Below are 13,137 nucleotides of genomic sequence, written 5' to 3' on the forward strand. Positions count from 1 at the left end.
AGTAACATTTGGGAGAGTATTTAGAGATAAGAGGCACGATATAAAGAGGTGAAACAGTATAGTGTAAGACTAGAATGTAGAGCTGTATGTGAGGGGCAGCAGTGGAGAGACCTGCACATAGGAATGGTTTGGAGAGGGACCTGAAGTTCATAATACATCGGATTAGAGTCAGTATGGTCACAAGAAGTTCAGAGTGGATTGTGTTACAGTAGTCTAGACAGGATGAGATAAGAGCATGAATAAGTATTTACATTTTTCTCATGCTGTAAGAAGAGATAAATACAAGATTTCCAAAACTCATACAACTAGCAGAGAGCATCATAATGTAGTGTATGAAATCACACAGATGGCAGAGAGACACATACTGTATAACAAAACAATGTAGATAAGAGGAAAGTATTTGACATGATAGATAGAGGAAGTTGACTTCTCCATCTATTTGCAGCATTGCCAGGCTCGATCAGATGTTGACTGTGACGGACTATCATTTCGTGCTCTCAGTTTCAGCGATTTGGGGACCATTTGGTTTTAAACTACCAAACGGACCATCCAAAACCCTTAATACAGTCAAGGTATGCAAAGAAAAAAGTGCTGATTGCCAAAAATAGTTTCTGCACTAATCTAATCATAAACTGAAGGATTGTGATGTACTTGGTCATTTCATATGAAAAGGAATTATCCTTACAGAGGACACATAACCAGAACAGAGATCTGTCCATCAAATGATGTCTGTTTCAATATGTAAATAATATGACCAGTCCTTATATAAGCATCACAAGAAAATATTTATTATTCTACAGTAATTATAAATAAAATGGAAATTCAGCGATGACAAGTAAAGTTGGGCACATACAAAACAAACAATGGAACAAACTGTGCGTTTGCATACAATAGAATGGTAAGGTCAACATATGGTTTCCAGATTAAAATGAAAAAAAACAAAAAACAAAACCAGGCAGGCCAGACAACACAGGGGTATAACGTCCCACTGAACATGATGAAAATGAGAAGTTGTAGATAGAGATCGGTGGTGTCACCAAACATGGCGTCCACTACTATGAACAAAAGGGAAGCTCAAGAAGAAGCCGGTTCTTTTCCAACATCTTCATCATCGTCATCAGTCACCTTAAGAAAAACCAGATACCAATAATTACATTTAGAAGTCTTACAGGTTTGTCACCTATGTTATACCAGCTTGCATCTTAGAGAGTGTAGGACACAGGTGTAGTAGCACAAAATACTGATTACTTATAACAGACCATTCTAAAACTAGAAGAATTACAAAATTAACCCTGTATCTTACAGTTATCAGGAAACAATTGATTCATCAGATTGACAGGGTAGAAAAAAAAAAAAAACAAGGCTATTTAAGGAAAGTTCCATTTAATTTGTTTTATCACTGCTGACTACAGGCTTATCAAACCAGAATTACAAGAATGTCCAGTACTCCATACAGTCACTGGAACAACAATGTTTTACTGTAGCAAGAAATAACAGCAAGAGGGACATCTAGGGGCTTCTCTGTGAACTGCACCATCCACCACAACAAAAGCTCATCTATGGGTGTGTGCAGTTATCATGTGTTTTGAATCCATGAATGCCACAGGAAACATTACACACACACACACTGGGGGCCCATGTCACCATTCTGAACTTTGCACTGATATGATGTAATGGAAGACAGTATTTGCTGTGCATTCTTCTATGAACCACCCTCCCCCCCACTCAACTGAACTGGGGTCCGCTGAAAGCATGAAAATGAATGATCAACTGACTTTCTCAGAGGAAGAGCAGTGTTATACAATATGCACAGGAGTGGGAATGACACGGTTGTAAGGCTGCATACATGTTATAACATGCAGTTAGCTGTGTACATTTTATAAGCATGTGTATATAGGCTGGCTATATTTTATGACAATATGAATACACAGATAAATGAAAGCAACTGTACTGCCTTAAAAAGTCAGTAAAACATGGATTGAAAAAAAAAGTGGTGAACAGAAATATGTACAACAAGGTTATCAAGTAAAATCAAGATGAAAGGCGCAAGCTTATATCTTCCTTGGTTTTGTTTAAAAATATTGCCTTGTGTTGTCTTGGTAGCTATCAGCCCTATTTAAGGCCTTCTGCGTATGGCTTAGAAGCCAGTTCATGCTAGATTTAAGCCCCTATACCTGGGGAGGTGAGTGCATCTGATTTTGACTGCATTTTAATGGTGTTTGAAGCATATAGGTCAGTGTAGGACCTGCATACCTTGACTTTGGTATACAGGCTTCAATGTTTTGAGCAAAATATGAACCAATAGCTCACATTTTTATTTTTCCTTAACACAACTGTGTGTATATAGCAAAGTGCCAACAACAATTGTCTTTTTGTTTTGTATACATACAAGGCATTTATATTGCCAAACAGCTGGTACTTTGTATAATATAGGATTAACAGAGCGATGGCTTATTTTTTTCCTCTGAATTTGAGAGATCTGTTAACCTATAGATATTAACGAAGACCTAAGTAATGATAACATTGACTGAATTATTGGGCAAGTGCTGACATGACCTAAGGCAGCCCAACCGCTCATCTCTGTTTTCCATGTAGTTATGTCTAATGTCAGGTCACCACTGAATTCTGAAGGTATTAAGTCAAATAATTAATAACATGTACATTGAAGGAAGAGATTCCAGCTGTGCATTAACTGACTGCATAATACCAACACTGGGATCTTGTGAATAAAACCTCATGCACTACACTTAGAGATACAGAAACTGTCGGTTATCTCTGCAGTCACCAACACATCGTTCCTGTGAAGACAAGGTGGAAAGTGCAGCCTCTCACACTGGTGTGTGAAGCCTGCACAACGCCACTGACACAATGATGTAAGTGAGCTGACCTATACACATACACTGTGACAAGTGTTCAATTTGCTTTGAGTCTATTTCAACATTGCTTGCAGCATTCACACGTGTTGACATTTAGCAAATATTATTCTGTGCTACAGAGAGGTTTTGAAAACAGGTTAAAAGCGATGACATTCATATTGTTTTCCCTTTGTGCAGGAAAAGCCTATGGCTGGCAGCATTGGAACTATATGCAAGAAGTCCTCATTAGGTGTGGTTCTCAAGATAATACATGGAGATCAATTCTGGCCTTATATAAAAGGGACCTTCTGCCAGGGTTTAAAGCAACAGCTTTCTGTCTAATACAATCCAAATTACAGGTGGTACTAGACAGGGAAGCCTTCTTTCCCCTCTCATGTGTGTATTGAACCACTTTGGTTGTTACCTTACAGGAAACCACACACAAGTTATGACTTTTCGTGGACAAATGTCCTGTTATTTGTGACTGACCCATATATATGGAAATTATAAATTATTTAGGCAGTCAGATCCCAGCCACTATTCAAAAAATATTTGAGGTCAACTTTATCCAAACAATCCTACAAATTATTGACCTAACAAATGCCTGGGTTAAGTACGATTTCTCCTGTTTAAGCCGCCTTCAGCATTCAAAAAGGTGTTATCACCAAAGTTTACTATCCCATACACTACCCCTAAAAGATAGAAGGATAACTCCACCCAGTAAATAGTACATATATTTGGAAACAAACGCCCCCACGCTTAGCATACAATCAAATGATTCTAACAAAAAAGCAAGGGGTCTCAACTCTCCCAAATCTAATGAAGTACCAAGAGGCTTGTATGCCAACACAATTAAGATATTGGTCACTTCCACCAGCCCACACACCACAGGATGAAATCACACCCAGATTACCCCATTGAAGATTTAATCTGGACTCCCAAAAGATAAAGACCACATTTGGTTTACTGCAATTTCTGATCCTTTGTAGTATGGATTAGGAAAAAGGCATTGGATAAAAAGATAGTAACATCTACTGACAATTTATCACTGAAAGTCTTAACACAAAAATAATCCTGAATCTAAATCTCTCCTTCTAGCAATCTAAGGGAATTCACACTTTGTATAATTTGCTCTCTGATGATTCACTACTCCCATCTCCCCAAATTCAAGAACTAATTGGTATCCCAACTAAAGATTTATACAATTATTTTCAAACTAGACTTTGAACATCTCGAAATCCTTAAATTGAAAGGCTCTCTATGATTACCCCAAGCCCCAATATTCCCTAAACTTCTGGAAGGGAGTAATAAAGTATTAACTCTCCAAGTATCACTAAATCTTCTGCACAACTACAATGGAAAATGGACCCAGAATGCCCTCTCAGCACAGCAGTGGGACTGTTTTACCTCCCATCATATGTATAAATGTCTTAACCATACAGAAATGCAAGTAAGGCTTTTCAACAGACTATACTGTACCCACTGCCAAGCTTCATAAAACGTGGTCTAACCATCAACATTTTGCTTGCAAAATTGTAAACCAAATAGGCGAGGGTTCCGTTCCGTTGCGTTGCGTCCCCCCAACGAGAATACTAAGATTACAAAAGCGACAAAATACTTTTTTTTGCTTTTACTAGATATTTTTCAACTCCTCTTTGTAAAAACGCCTTAGGATACAAGCACACACATCATAAATGTACCTGTTCTACGCCTTCTACCTCTGGGATATAGAACTGCAGCATATTCTGAATACCACTCTTCAGTGTGATAATGGAGCTCGGACAGTTTGTGCAGGATCCCTGAAGCTTCAGCTGAACAATGCCGTCCTGAAACCCTCGGTACAGGATGTCACCACCATCTTCCTGCACTGTTGGCCTAGGGAGGAAGAGATACAATTACAGAAAGGATCATCTCTCTTTGTACTAGCTCTATAGTATACAAAATAATAAAAAGAAGATCATTGTAATGCATTTTTAATTGAGCATATTTACTGTGTTTTATTTAAATTCTGTTTGTAAGTTCAATGTAATAAGAAATGAAAACACAATTGTTTCACCTAGCTGGTAACGAATGGGAATTACACAGTAATTAAGTGGTAATAACACAAACTCAGGGTTACATTATGGGGCTTTGTTAGTCTGGAGAGAGCACTTATTATATTTATGGTTCCCCTCAGGTTATGTATGGGTGCGCAGTCCACTTTGGTTTTCTTTGTTGTTATTGCACAATTTAAAGACTAATTACAGAGTGTGAAAACACATAAAATAAATTCCTGCAGCTGTAGCGCTCATACATGACTGGTGTGAAGTGGGACTTATCACACTACTGGTACAGCAGAACCAACATGGTATGATCCACCATATATTCTCCACTTGTACCAGTGCTTGGTCTCTACGTACTGTCTACAACATGTGGCACTGGGTAGGAGGCAGCTCACCTGACCGGACACATTAACACTTCAGCATGGTACACTGACTACGCAGCCTGTGCTGTGCATTCATGTATGACGGGATGTCCATCTCTTCCAACCCCAGAATAATTAACCATATACAGAGGATCCCACTGCTTGTGGCCAGTGTCTACAATGGAGCGCTCATTTCTTAGTGCACTGTTAAGTAAACACAATCCTTACAGGGACTTTGAGCTTCAACTAGGGGCATTTATAGAAACTGGTGCACATGAAAAAGGTACTGTAACACATTAAAAAGGCATTTTGTAAACGGTTCAAAAAATAAACCACAAAATCTGATTCGATCCTGTGTGTTATACCAATACATCAGCACACATACACAGATCATCGCTTAGACCACAGGTAAATGATGAACTTATTCAGTTGTTAAACCTTCTCCCTATAATCAGCACAGCTTATTTGTAGGTTTTTGTTTCTGTGGCTTGAGAATGACCCTGTGTGACACTTCAAATGCTATTTTTAAAGTGGTGTTTCAGGGCACAGTCTAATGGAGCTGCCTTGCCTGCTAGAGTCACTGAAACCAGAGTCACTGGGAGATACTGGTGATTTACATCAAATTTCTGGAACTGACATCCTGTATGAATAAACACTGTTGTTTTTGTGAGCTATTAAAATGCATAATCTGGATTACTTATATGTTGCAATAAGCAGTAGAAGTAATAATGAGTAAAGTCTCATTTCCACAACAACCAACTGCATGTTATAAACATCGTATGGAGATAAATATCCCCAGCAGGTTAAAGAAATAAGGAAACAATTACAGAGAAAAGAAAATGACCAAGTTTTTCAGATATCAGTACTTTGGCGTATAAACTTAGATGTAGACTTTACCAGTTAAGAAAAGTACATTCATGAACACAAAAACATCACTGGGACTTAGAATTTAAGATACTTTGTAATACATACGCCATTGGTAGTTCCCACTAAGGCTACAACAATCCGTATGCTCAGCTTTTCAAAAAATCCCTAGTCAGTGACATTACACTTATTTCCACCACTATAGCTTCTTTACATATGCAGTACAGTGTCAGCACCTAAGTGACACTTTTAAATCCCCCATATTTTAATTGATATAGTTCTGTCCATACCAATACATCACCACACATACATATAACACTGCTTATTAAACCTGTATGCAGCATTTAAAAAAAGAAAAAAAAAAAGACAAGAAAAATAGAAAAAAAAAGGAAGGACAAAAAACAAACACCTCTAGGGAAAAAAAAAAAAAAAAAAAAACTACAGGAAACTGCATTACTTTTGGACACCATATCTATGCATGCATTACAGTGTATACATGAAACATTTTGGTCATTGATTTGAAAGGCATCACAGTGCTCCAGAGCTGTGGACAGCGGGGAATATAGAGCATAAAACAGGGACATACAAGGTAAATAAAAGAAGTGCAGATGTGAAGACAAAGGTTAGGGTTGGCCTCTCAGCGAGCTCCGACAAACGATTAGTTGCCTGTCCCTACTAGACCAAGAACAGGGAAATGTTAATAGATTTTCCTTTTGTGTGGTTTAACCATTTAATAGAATTTCACTAAAATATTGGGTGTGGAATTACCTCTATGAGCAGCCCTTTGTTTTATTCCTACTGACATTGTTAATATTTGCATATAAACTATACGGTTTCCAGAATCTCTTTTTTTTATGTAGATTTATTGCAGTTGGTAGTACCCTAGAGGAACGTGTTAACTTGTCCTGCTGCCCTGCTCATCAGGGGGGCTACACTACCCACGCGTTTTTCGTGATTAAAGTTGAGTCTCAATTACAGTTTCCCACAGCCTTATTACGTGCAAAAATGACACTTCTAATCATAAGTATGAAATGCCATTCCCCTACCCACCCTTCCATATTTCATCTTTCCCACCCTCTTCCGGCAGGAGGGCCTTCATTTGTATTTCAACATACCAAATATACTGTCATGTAGACTAACGTTTAGACTTTTTGTAATCCACCTCTCTTTCCACAAAGTGGTACTAAATCATTTATTTTAATGGAAAAGATTTAGACCCCTCTCTGAAGGAAGATATACGTGAAAAAAAATTGTAGCAGAGTAGCCAAGGCCCTGATCTCTTATGTGATAGAAGAAAAGTGTAGAAAGGTGCTATCATGTCCCTAAACAATTGCACAAAATATTCCCATCTTCGCCTTTGTGTTGGTGAGGTTGTGGGCATAGGGGGGATATTATTCACTTATGGTGGCCAAGTTCTAATATTTTAATTTTCTGGATGAAGTTCACATAACGCTTGAAAATATATTTGGGGTTTACTGTTGACTTTTCCCAGGGGGCCACCTATCTGCCTTCCGATCTAGGGTTAGGAGCTCAATCTAACAAATTGGTCTTTCACTGCAAGACATAAGATTTCCAATAGCAGGGAAAAGTAGACATATTTGATTACATTCAGAAGCTTTGACTTCCTTTCACCTCTCCATCTAATTAAACCACATAATTATTCTGGCATTATAATTCCTCCTATGTACAACTATATTTTACTACAGAGATATAGAACAATAACTTAAGACAATATTTATTATTTATGTATATATCCTGTCCCTTAACTAATACTCTCTTTCCCCCTGGAATTTCTTCAAAATCTAGTGATTTTAACCAAAGTAGGCCAAATTGTGTATTTATGGGGTCAAGACAACCAGTAACTCAGACCAACACCTGATTAGGATATTGCAGATGTCACGCAGGATCTGCCATGATACAGCAGTCAATGCCTGTCTGCACTAACCGGTTCCTATGTAATCCTGAGCTCTGAGAACCAGGATTGGTCACACCCAGTTGCCTGGCTCAAGGTGAGAATGGCAATGCCCATGTATGAGCAAACTTCATGCCATGTCATCTAATCGCTCACTGAGCCAGCAGTTCAAATGCTTATCAGGGGCATCAGTCAGCAGAGCTTGTATGAGAACTATATATTGTACCGACAGATGAAACTGGTGAGCAAAGGAACAGCTACTGCCCCAAGGAAGTAAATCATTATAGAAACAAAACACTCCAAAAGTTATATACTCCCATCCCCAACATCTTGAGACAACATTAGCACTCATGGCCCTTCTCAACCTAGTATTCTGCCTCCACAAACTGCTGATCTTTAAGTTTATGTCACTCTTATGTAGGGACCTATTTAAAGTTAATGTATTTATAAATCACAGTGTAAAAATAAATCTGCTCCATATGGCTCTATATTTTTTGGGTCCTTAATTTCCTTTTCAGCACTTGAATGACAAGATGGTTTGTCCAGGAGCAAATTTGTATCCTTTAGCTGGATTTGCTGCTAACACTAACTGAGGGCCACTATACTCCTCTTACTATCAGCCAGAACTATGATTTTATACTCTACCCTGCGTGGTAAAGGACCACAGTATATCCATAACCAGCATAAGCACACACAATCACAATGTGTCTAAGTTACCGGATTCTTGTATCCAGAAGTTCTTTGATCATGGCCACCACCTCGTCATCTTCTTCCGATGCAGCTTTAGCAAGAAACAAACACAATGGTTAGCCAGACATACCTAGGATTCCCTATAAACCACTAAGAAACGTATTACTGCTGAAATCAGACACTTCTAATCATCAACCAACCAATGATGGCAGCTGCTCAGTCCACCATTCCTGGACCACCAGGGGCATCTTCAAGTAGCCGCAATGTTCCTCCGAACATCGCTGTTACAGCGCTACGGAGTGCCTTTGCAACCGTTTCAGAGGCACTCTGCGGCTAAGTGAAGATGCCCCCCAGTGCCAATAACAGTGACCGGGTCCAGTGAGGGAGCCGGGAACAGTTTCCGATCCCCTGACAATTATAAACAGAACTGAATATGTGAATAGAGTTTGCCCATGGACAAGCACAGAAGCGCTTACTCATTTTAAAGAACATGCCACTGAATTCAACATGGGCTTCCTATTGAAAGGCAGGCTCAGGTACTGGCATGGGAGAGTTAATTAGAAAGAAAGGCTCAAGCAATAAACCAGTTATCTTACCAGTCTCGCTGCGGGGAGCATCCTCTGACACTACAGGTAAGCCGGAAGAGAAAAAGTCCATGATGGTTGCATAGATATCAGGTTTGAGCAAGTTCCAGTCTATGACTTCATTGTCCTATTAATGTGGATAAGGGGATTCATTATTCAAATAAAGCCAATGCATACACTTCTGCCTCCCAATTTACCATGGACATTACCTTTGTAATTGTAATGAAATCTGGCCCAAAGAACACACTTTTAACGCCTTCAATTCTAAAGAGATGTCTGCAAATAAAAAAGGGATTACTGAATTAAATATGCACATCACTATATATTATATACACACTCGCTTGACCATTACACCAACAGGGCCATTGTATTCAGATTCACATACACCTTAATATGGAGTAGGTCCCCCTTTTGCAGCGACAAGATGTTGGGAGTGTTTCTGTGGGAGTTTGTGCCCATTCATTCTATAGAGCATTTAGGATGTTTAGCACTGATGTTGGATGAGAAGGCCTGGCTCGCAATCTCTGTTCCAGTTCATCCCAAAGATGTTCAATGGCGTTGAGGTCAGGGCTTTGTGTGGGTCAGTCAAGTTCTTCCACACCAAATTCAAAGCCATGTCTGTGTAGTTCTTGCTTTGTGCACTGGGGCACAGTTATGTTGGAATAGAAAAGGGCCTTCCCCAAACTATTGCCACAAAGTTGGAAACGTAGACTGACTGTCTTTCTGCCATATCATCTTGGATGTCCTCTCGTCAACTCAAACTTAATCTTTCTAAAACAGAGTTAATAATATTCCCACCCGCCAACAAGAGCATACCTGACATTTCTATCTCTGTTGATAACATGACCATAAATCCCACCCCACAAGCTCGCTGCCTAGGTGTAATCCTTGATTCACGCCTATCCTTTGTTCCCCACATTGACTCTATATCTAAATCATGTTACATACATCTAAAGAACATTTCCAGAATCCGCACATATCTCACACAAGACACTGCTAAAACCTTAATTCATGCACTAATCATCTCCCGCATTGACTATTGCAATTCCCTCCTTACTGGTCTTCCCAAAAACAGACTCAAACCCCTAAAATCTATTTTGCATGCTGCGGCAAGACTGATTTTCCTTGCAAATAGCTATTCCTCTGTTGAATCACTCTGTATGTCTCTACACTGGCTGCCTGTCTTCTACCGAATCCAATATAAAATACTTTTACTAACCTACAAGGCCATCGACAAAGCTGCACCAACATACATCTCCTCTCGTCTCAAAATATCTCCCAACTCGGCAACTCCGTTCTGCAAAAGATCTGCGTCTCTCATCCACCCTCATTACATCCTCCCATTCCTGGTTAGAGGACTTTTTTCGGGCTGCACCCACTCTATGGAACTCTCTCCCTCGCACAATAAGACTCTCCTCTGGTCTACAAAATTTCAAACGTTCTCTGAAAACCTACCTATTCAGACAAGCTTATAATATTCCTCAACCACCCTCTTAACCTCACTACCTTTAGCCTGTTACACAATTTCACACAAGACAACTACCCCCTGACCAACATTGTTGTGTGACAGGATCATTTAGCTTATGAGTCACTTTTACCTTTGCAGTCTGGCTGAGCCAAGATGCAAAATGTAGACTTAACCTCATGTGTCAATCTCCCATTGTCCCATAGATTGTAAGCTTGCGAGCAGGGCCTTCTCACCTCTTTGTATGTTTTACCCAGTTTGTTTATTAGTTTATTATGCTTGTCTTCAATTGTAAAGCGCTATGGAATATGTTGGCGCTATATAAATAAATGATGATGATGATGATTGTCCAAAATGACTTGGCATGCTGAAGAGCTCAGTGACTGATCTTTTCAGTCGTTATAGACAACACATTGGTCAAAACGTCTGAAAAGATCATGACTGTGTAAACTCTATGGAGATCCTGATCGTGAGTGTACGCACACTGCAGAATTGGAACGACATTGTTCCATAGTTAAGACATCCTTCTGATGATTTTACTTCAAATTGCAAACTTCCAACATTATGAAGTGCTTTGGAATGATAATCGCTCATCTTTGCAGTGTACAGTAGCAACAATAATAAACAGATCTGAGAATATTAACACATGGCTGGTGTATTAATTGTGCATTGTCCTCCTTCCAGGTTTACTAAATAAATTGCTCTTTCTGCTTTTGTTCTATTCTTTTAAAGGGCTATAGGGAGAATCTGCTGTTCAAAGCAGCCCCGCACAATTGTTTTCTCCAAATACATCACTTAACCTGCATTCATCTTAGGCTAAATACAGTCTCTATTAGAATAAGAATAATGGCACATCTCCCCTCATTTTATAATATTTTTGTGTTTCTACAAATGTTTAGTGAAAGCAGAAAAAGGTATTCTGCGTATAAATCCTATTTGCCCATTGAGTAGGATCAGTGCTGCTGCTCAGTGCACTGAAATCAAATAGAGTATAAACATTAGACGTCAATGGAACAAGACTATCAGTGGCCAAATTCATTTGAAAAATGGTTACTTGATTGTTGCTGGCAATAGTTTTCAGGCAAAGCATCAATCAGCCATTGGGTATATACATTCAGCCTGACATATAACCACCTTGAGGAAGGTAATGTTTGCCTTACTAGTTTTGGTTACCTGGCCAGAGGAGAACAGTACGCAGATGTAAGGTTTGGGAAATCCATGGTTCTTGCCTCCAGAACCGCTCGTCCAGGGATGAACTTTATGCTGTTGGGGTTTGGTGTGTCCTGTGTCTGGATAAACATACACCGTACTAGGAGAGAAGCAGAGAACACAACTGAGTTGGGTCACGCCAGCCACTATTTGTTTCTTACACTGAATAGACAACAGTAATCAGACACAATGTTTTTAAAGAATCCATTTTTTGTCTGCAGACAAGCAACTCAATAGTACAAGGCTCTGCCTACCTTAATTAATATTGCATTACTTGAACAACTGCCAAAAACTTCAATATTGGTAAATATAAGGCAGACTCCAGCCCATACTAGCAGAGCTATGTACTGTCACAGTCTGTAAAGCAGAGGTGTATAGTGGGCCTTTTGGAATAAAATAATTCTGTTAATAATGCTGTCCTTTAACCTTGGCACAAATACTAGGTCAAATGGAGGTGAATTATAATGCTGAAATTGACCAATGTCTCCTTTCTCTTTTTCCATTCTTTAAATATACCAAATAACAACGAGCAATTTTTCAGCAAAGCTATTTAACTAGCTCACCTTTTTCTGAGGAATAATACAAAAAAACGGAAATAATAGTATGGTTTTAATACTTGGCTGACAAAGGAAGAAGCTCAAAGGCGACTAAAGAATAATAAGATAAATAAAGCTTCAGGTCCAGATGGCATACACCCAAGGGTTCTTATGAAGCTAAACTCAGAAATAGCTAGACCACTATTCTTAATTTTCAGAGATTCAATCAAATCAGGCTCAGTACCAAGGGATTGGCAAATAGCAGATGTGGTGCGGTTTAAAAAGGGAACAAGATCAAAACCAAGGAATTATAGACCTGTTAACCCGACATCAATAGTGGGGAAACTACTGAAAGTTATATTAAGGGATAGTATTCAGGATTGCTTGGTGCGCAATAAGATTATTAGTGGAAATTAACATGGATTTGTAAGGGATAGGTCATGTCAAACTAATCCATTTAGTTTCTATGAGGAAGTTAGTGGGAATTTAGACCATGGCAGTACAGTAGATGTGGTCTACTTAGATTTTGCAAAGGCCTTTTATACAGCGCCACACAAGAAATTAGTTTACAAAATAAGGGAACTGAGTCTAGGAAACAACATTTGTACTTGGGTCAAA

The 13,137-nt window shown here is 39.0% G+C and overlaps 1 protein-coding gene across 2 annotated transcripts in view; it reads right to left on the minus strand.

Annotated features, from left to right (window-relative positions):
• Positions 1–761: 761 nt before the first annotated feature.
• The window catches only part of NFU1 (NFU1 iron-sulfur cluster scaffold), a 29,115-nt gene continuing 16,739 nt past the window's right edge, over positions 762–13,137 (minus strand). For both annotated transcript variants that reach the window (XM_075207402.1, XM_075207403.1), the window contains 6 exons: positions 11,948–12,083; positions 9,519–9,585; positions 9,322–9,436; positions 8,753–8,816; positions 4,556–4,730; positions 762–1,125 (listed from right to left, as the gene is read on the minus strand). In XM_075207402.1, coding sequence (XP_075063503.1) covers positions 1,075–1,125; positions 4,556–4,730; positions 8,753–8,816; positions 9,322–9,436; positions 9,519–9,585; positions 11,948–12,083 — 608 coding nt within the window. In that variant the 3' untranslated portion in view covers positions 762–1,074. The remainder of the gene's footprint in view (positions 1,126–4,555; positions 4,731–8,752; positions 8,817–9,321; positions 9,437–9,518; positions 9,586–11,947; positions 12,084–13,137) is intronic.

Source organism: Mixophyes fleayi, chromosome 4 (genome assembly GCF_038048845.1).
Source record: "Mixophyes fleayi isolate aMixFle1 chromosome 4, aMixFle1.hap1, whole genome shotgun sequence".
NCBI classification, from domain to species: domain Eukaryota; kingdom Metazoa; phylum Chordata; class Amphibia; order Anura; family Limnodynastidae; genus Mixophyes; species Mixophyes fleayi.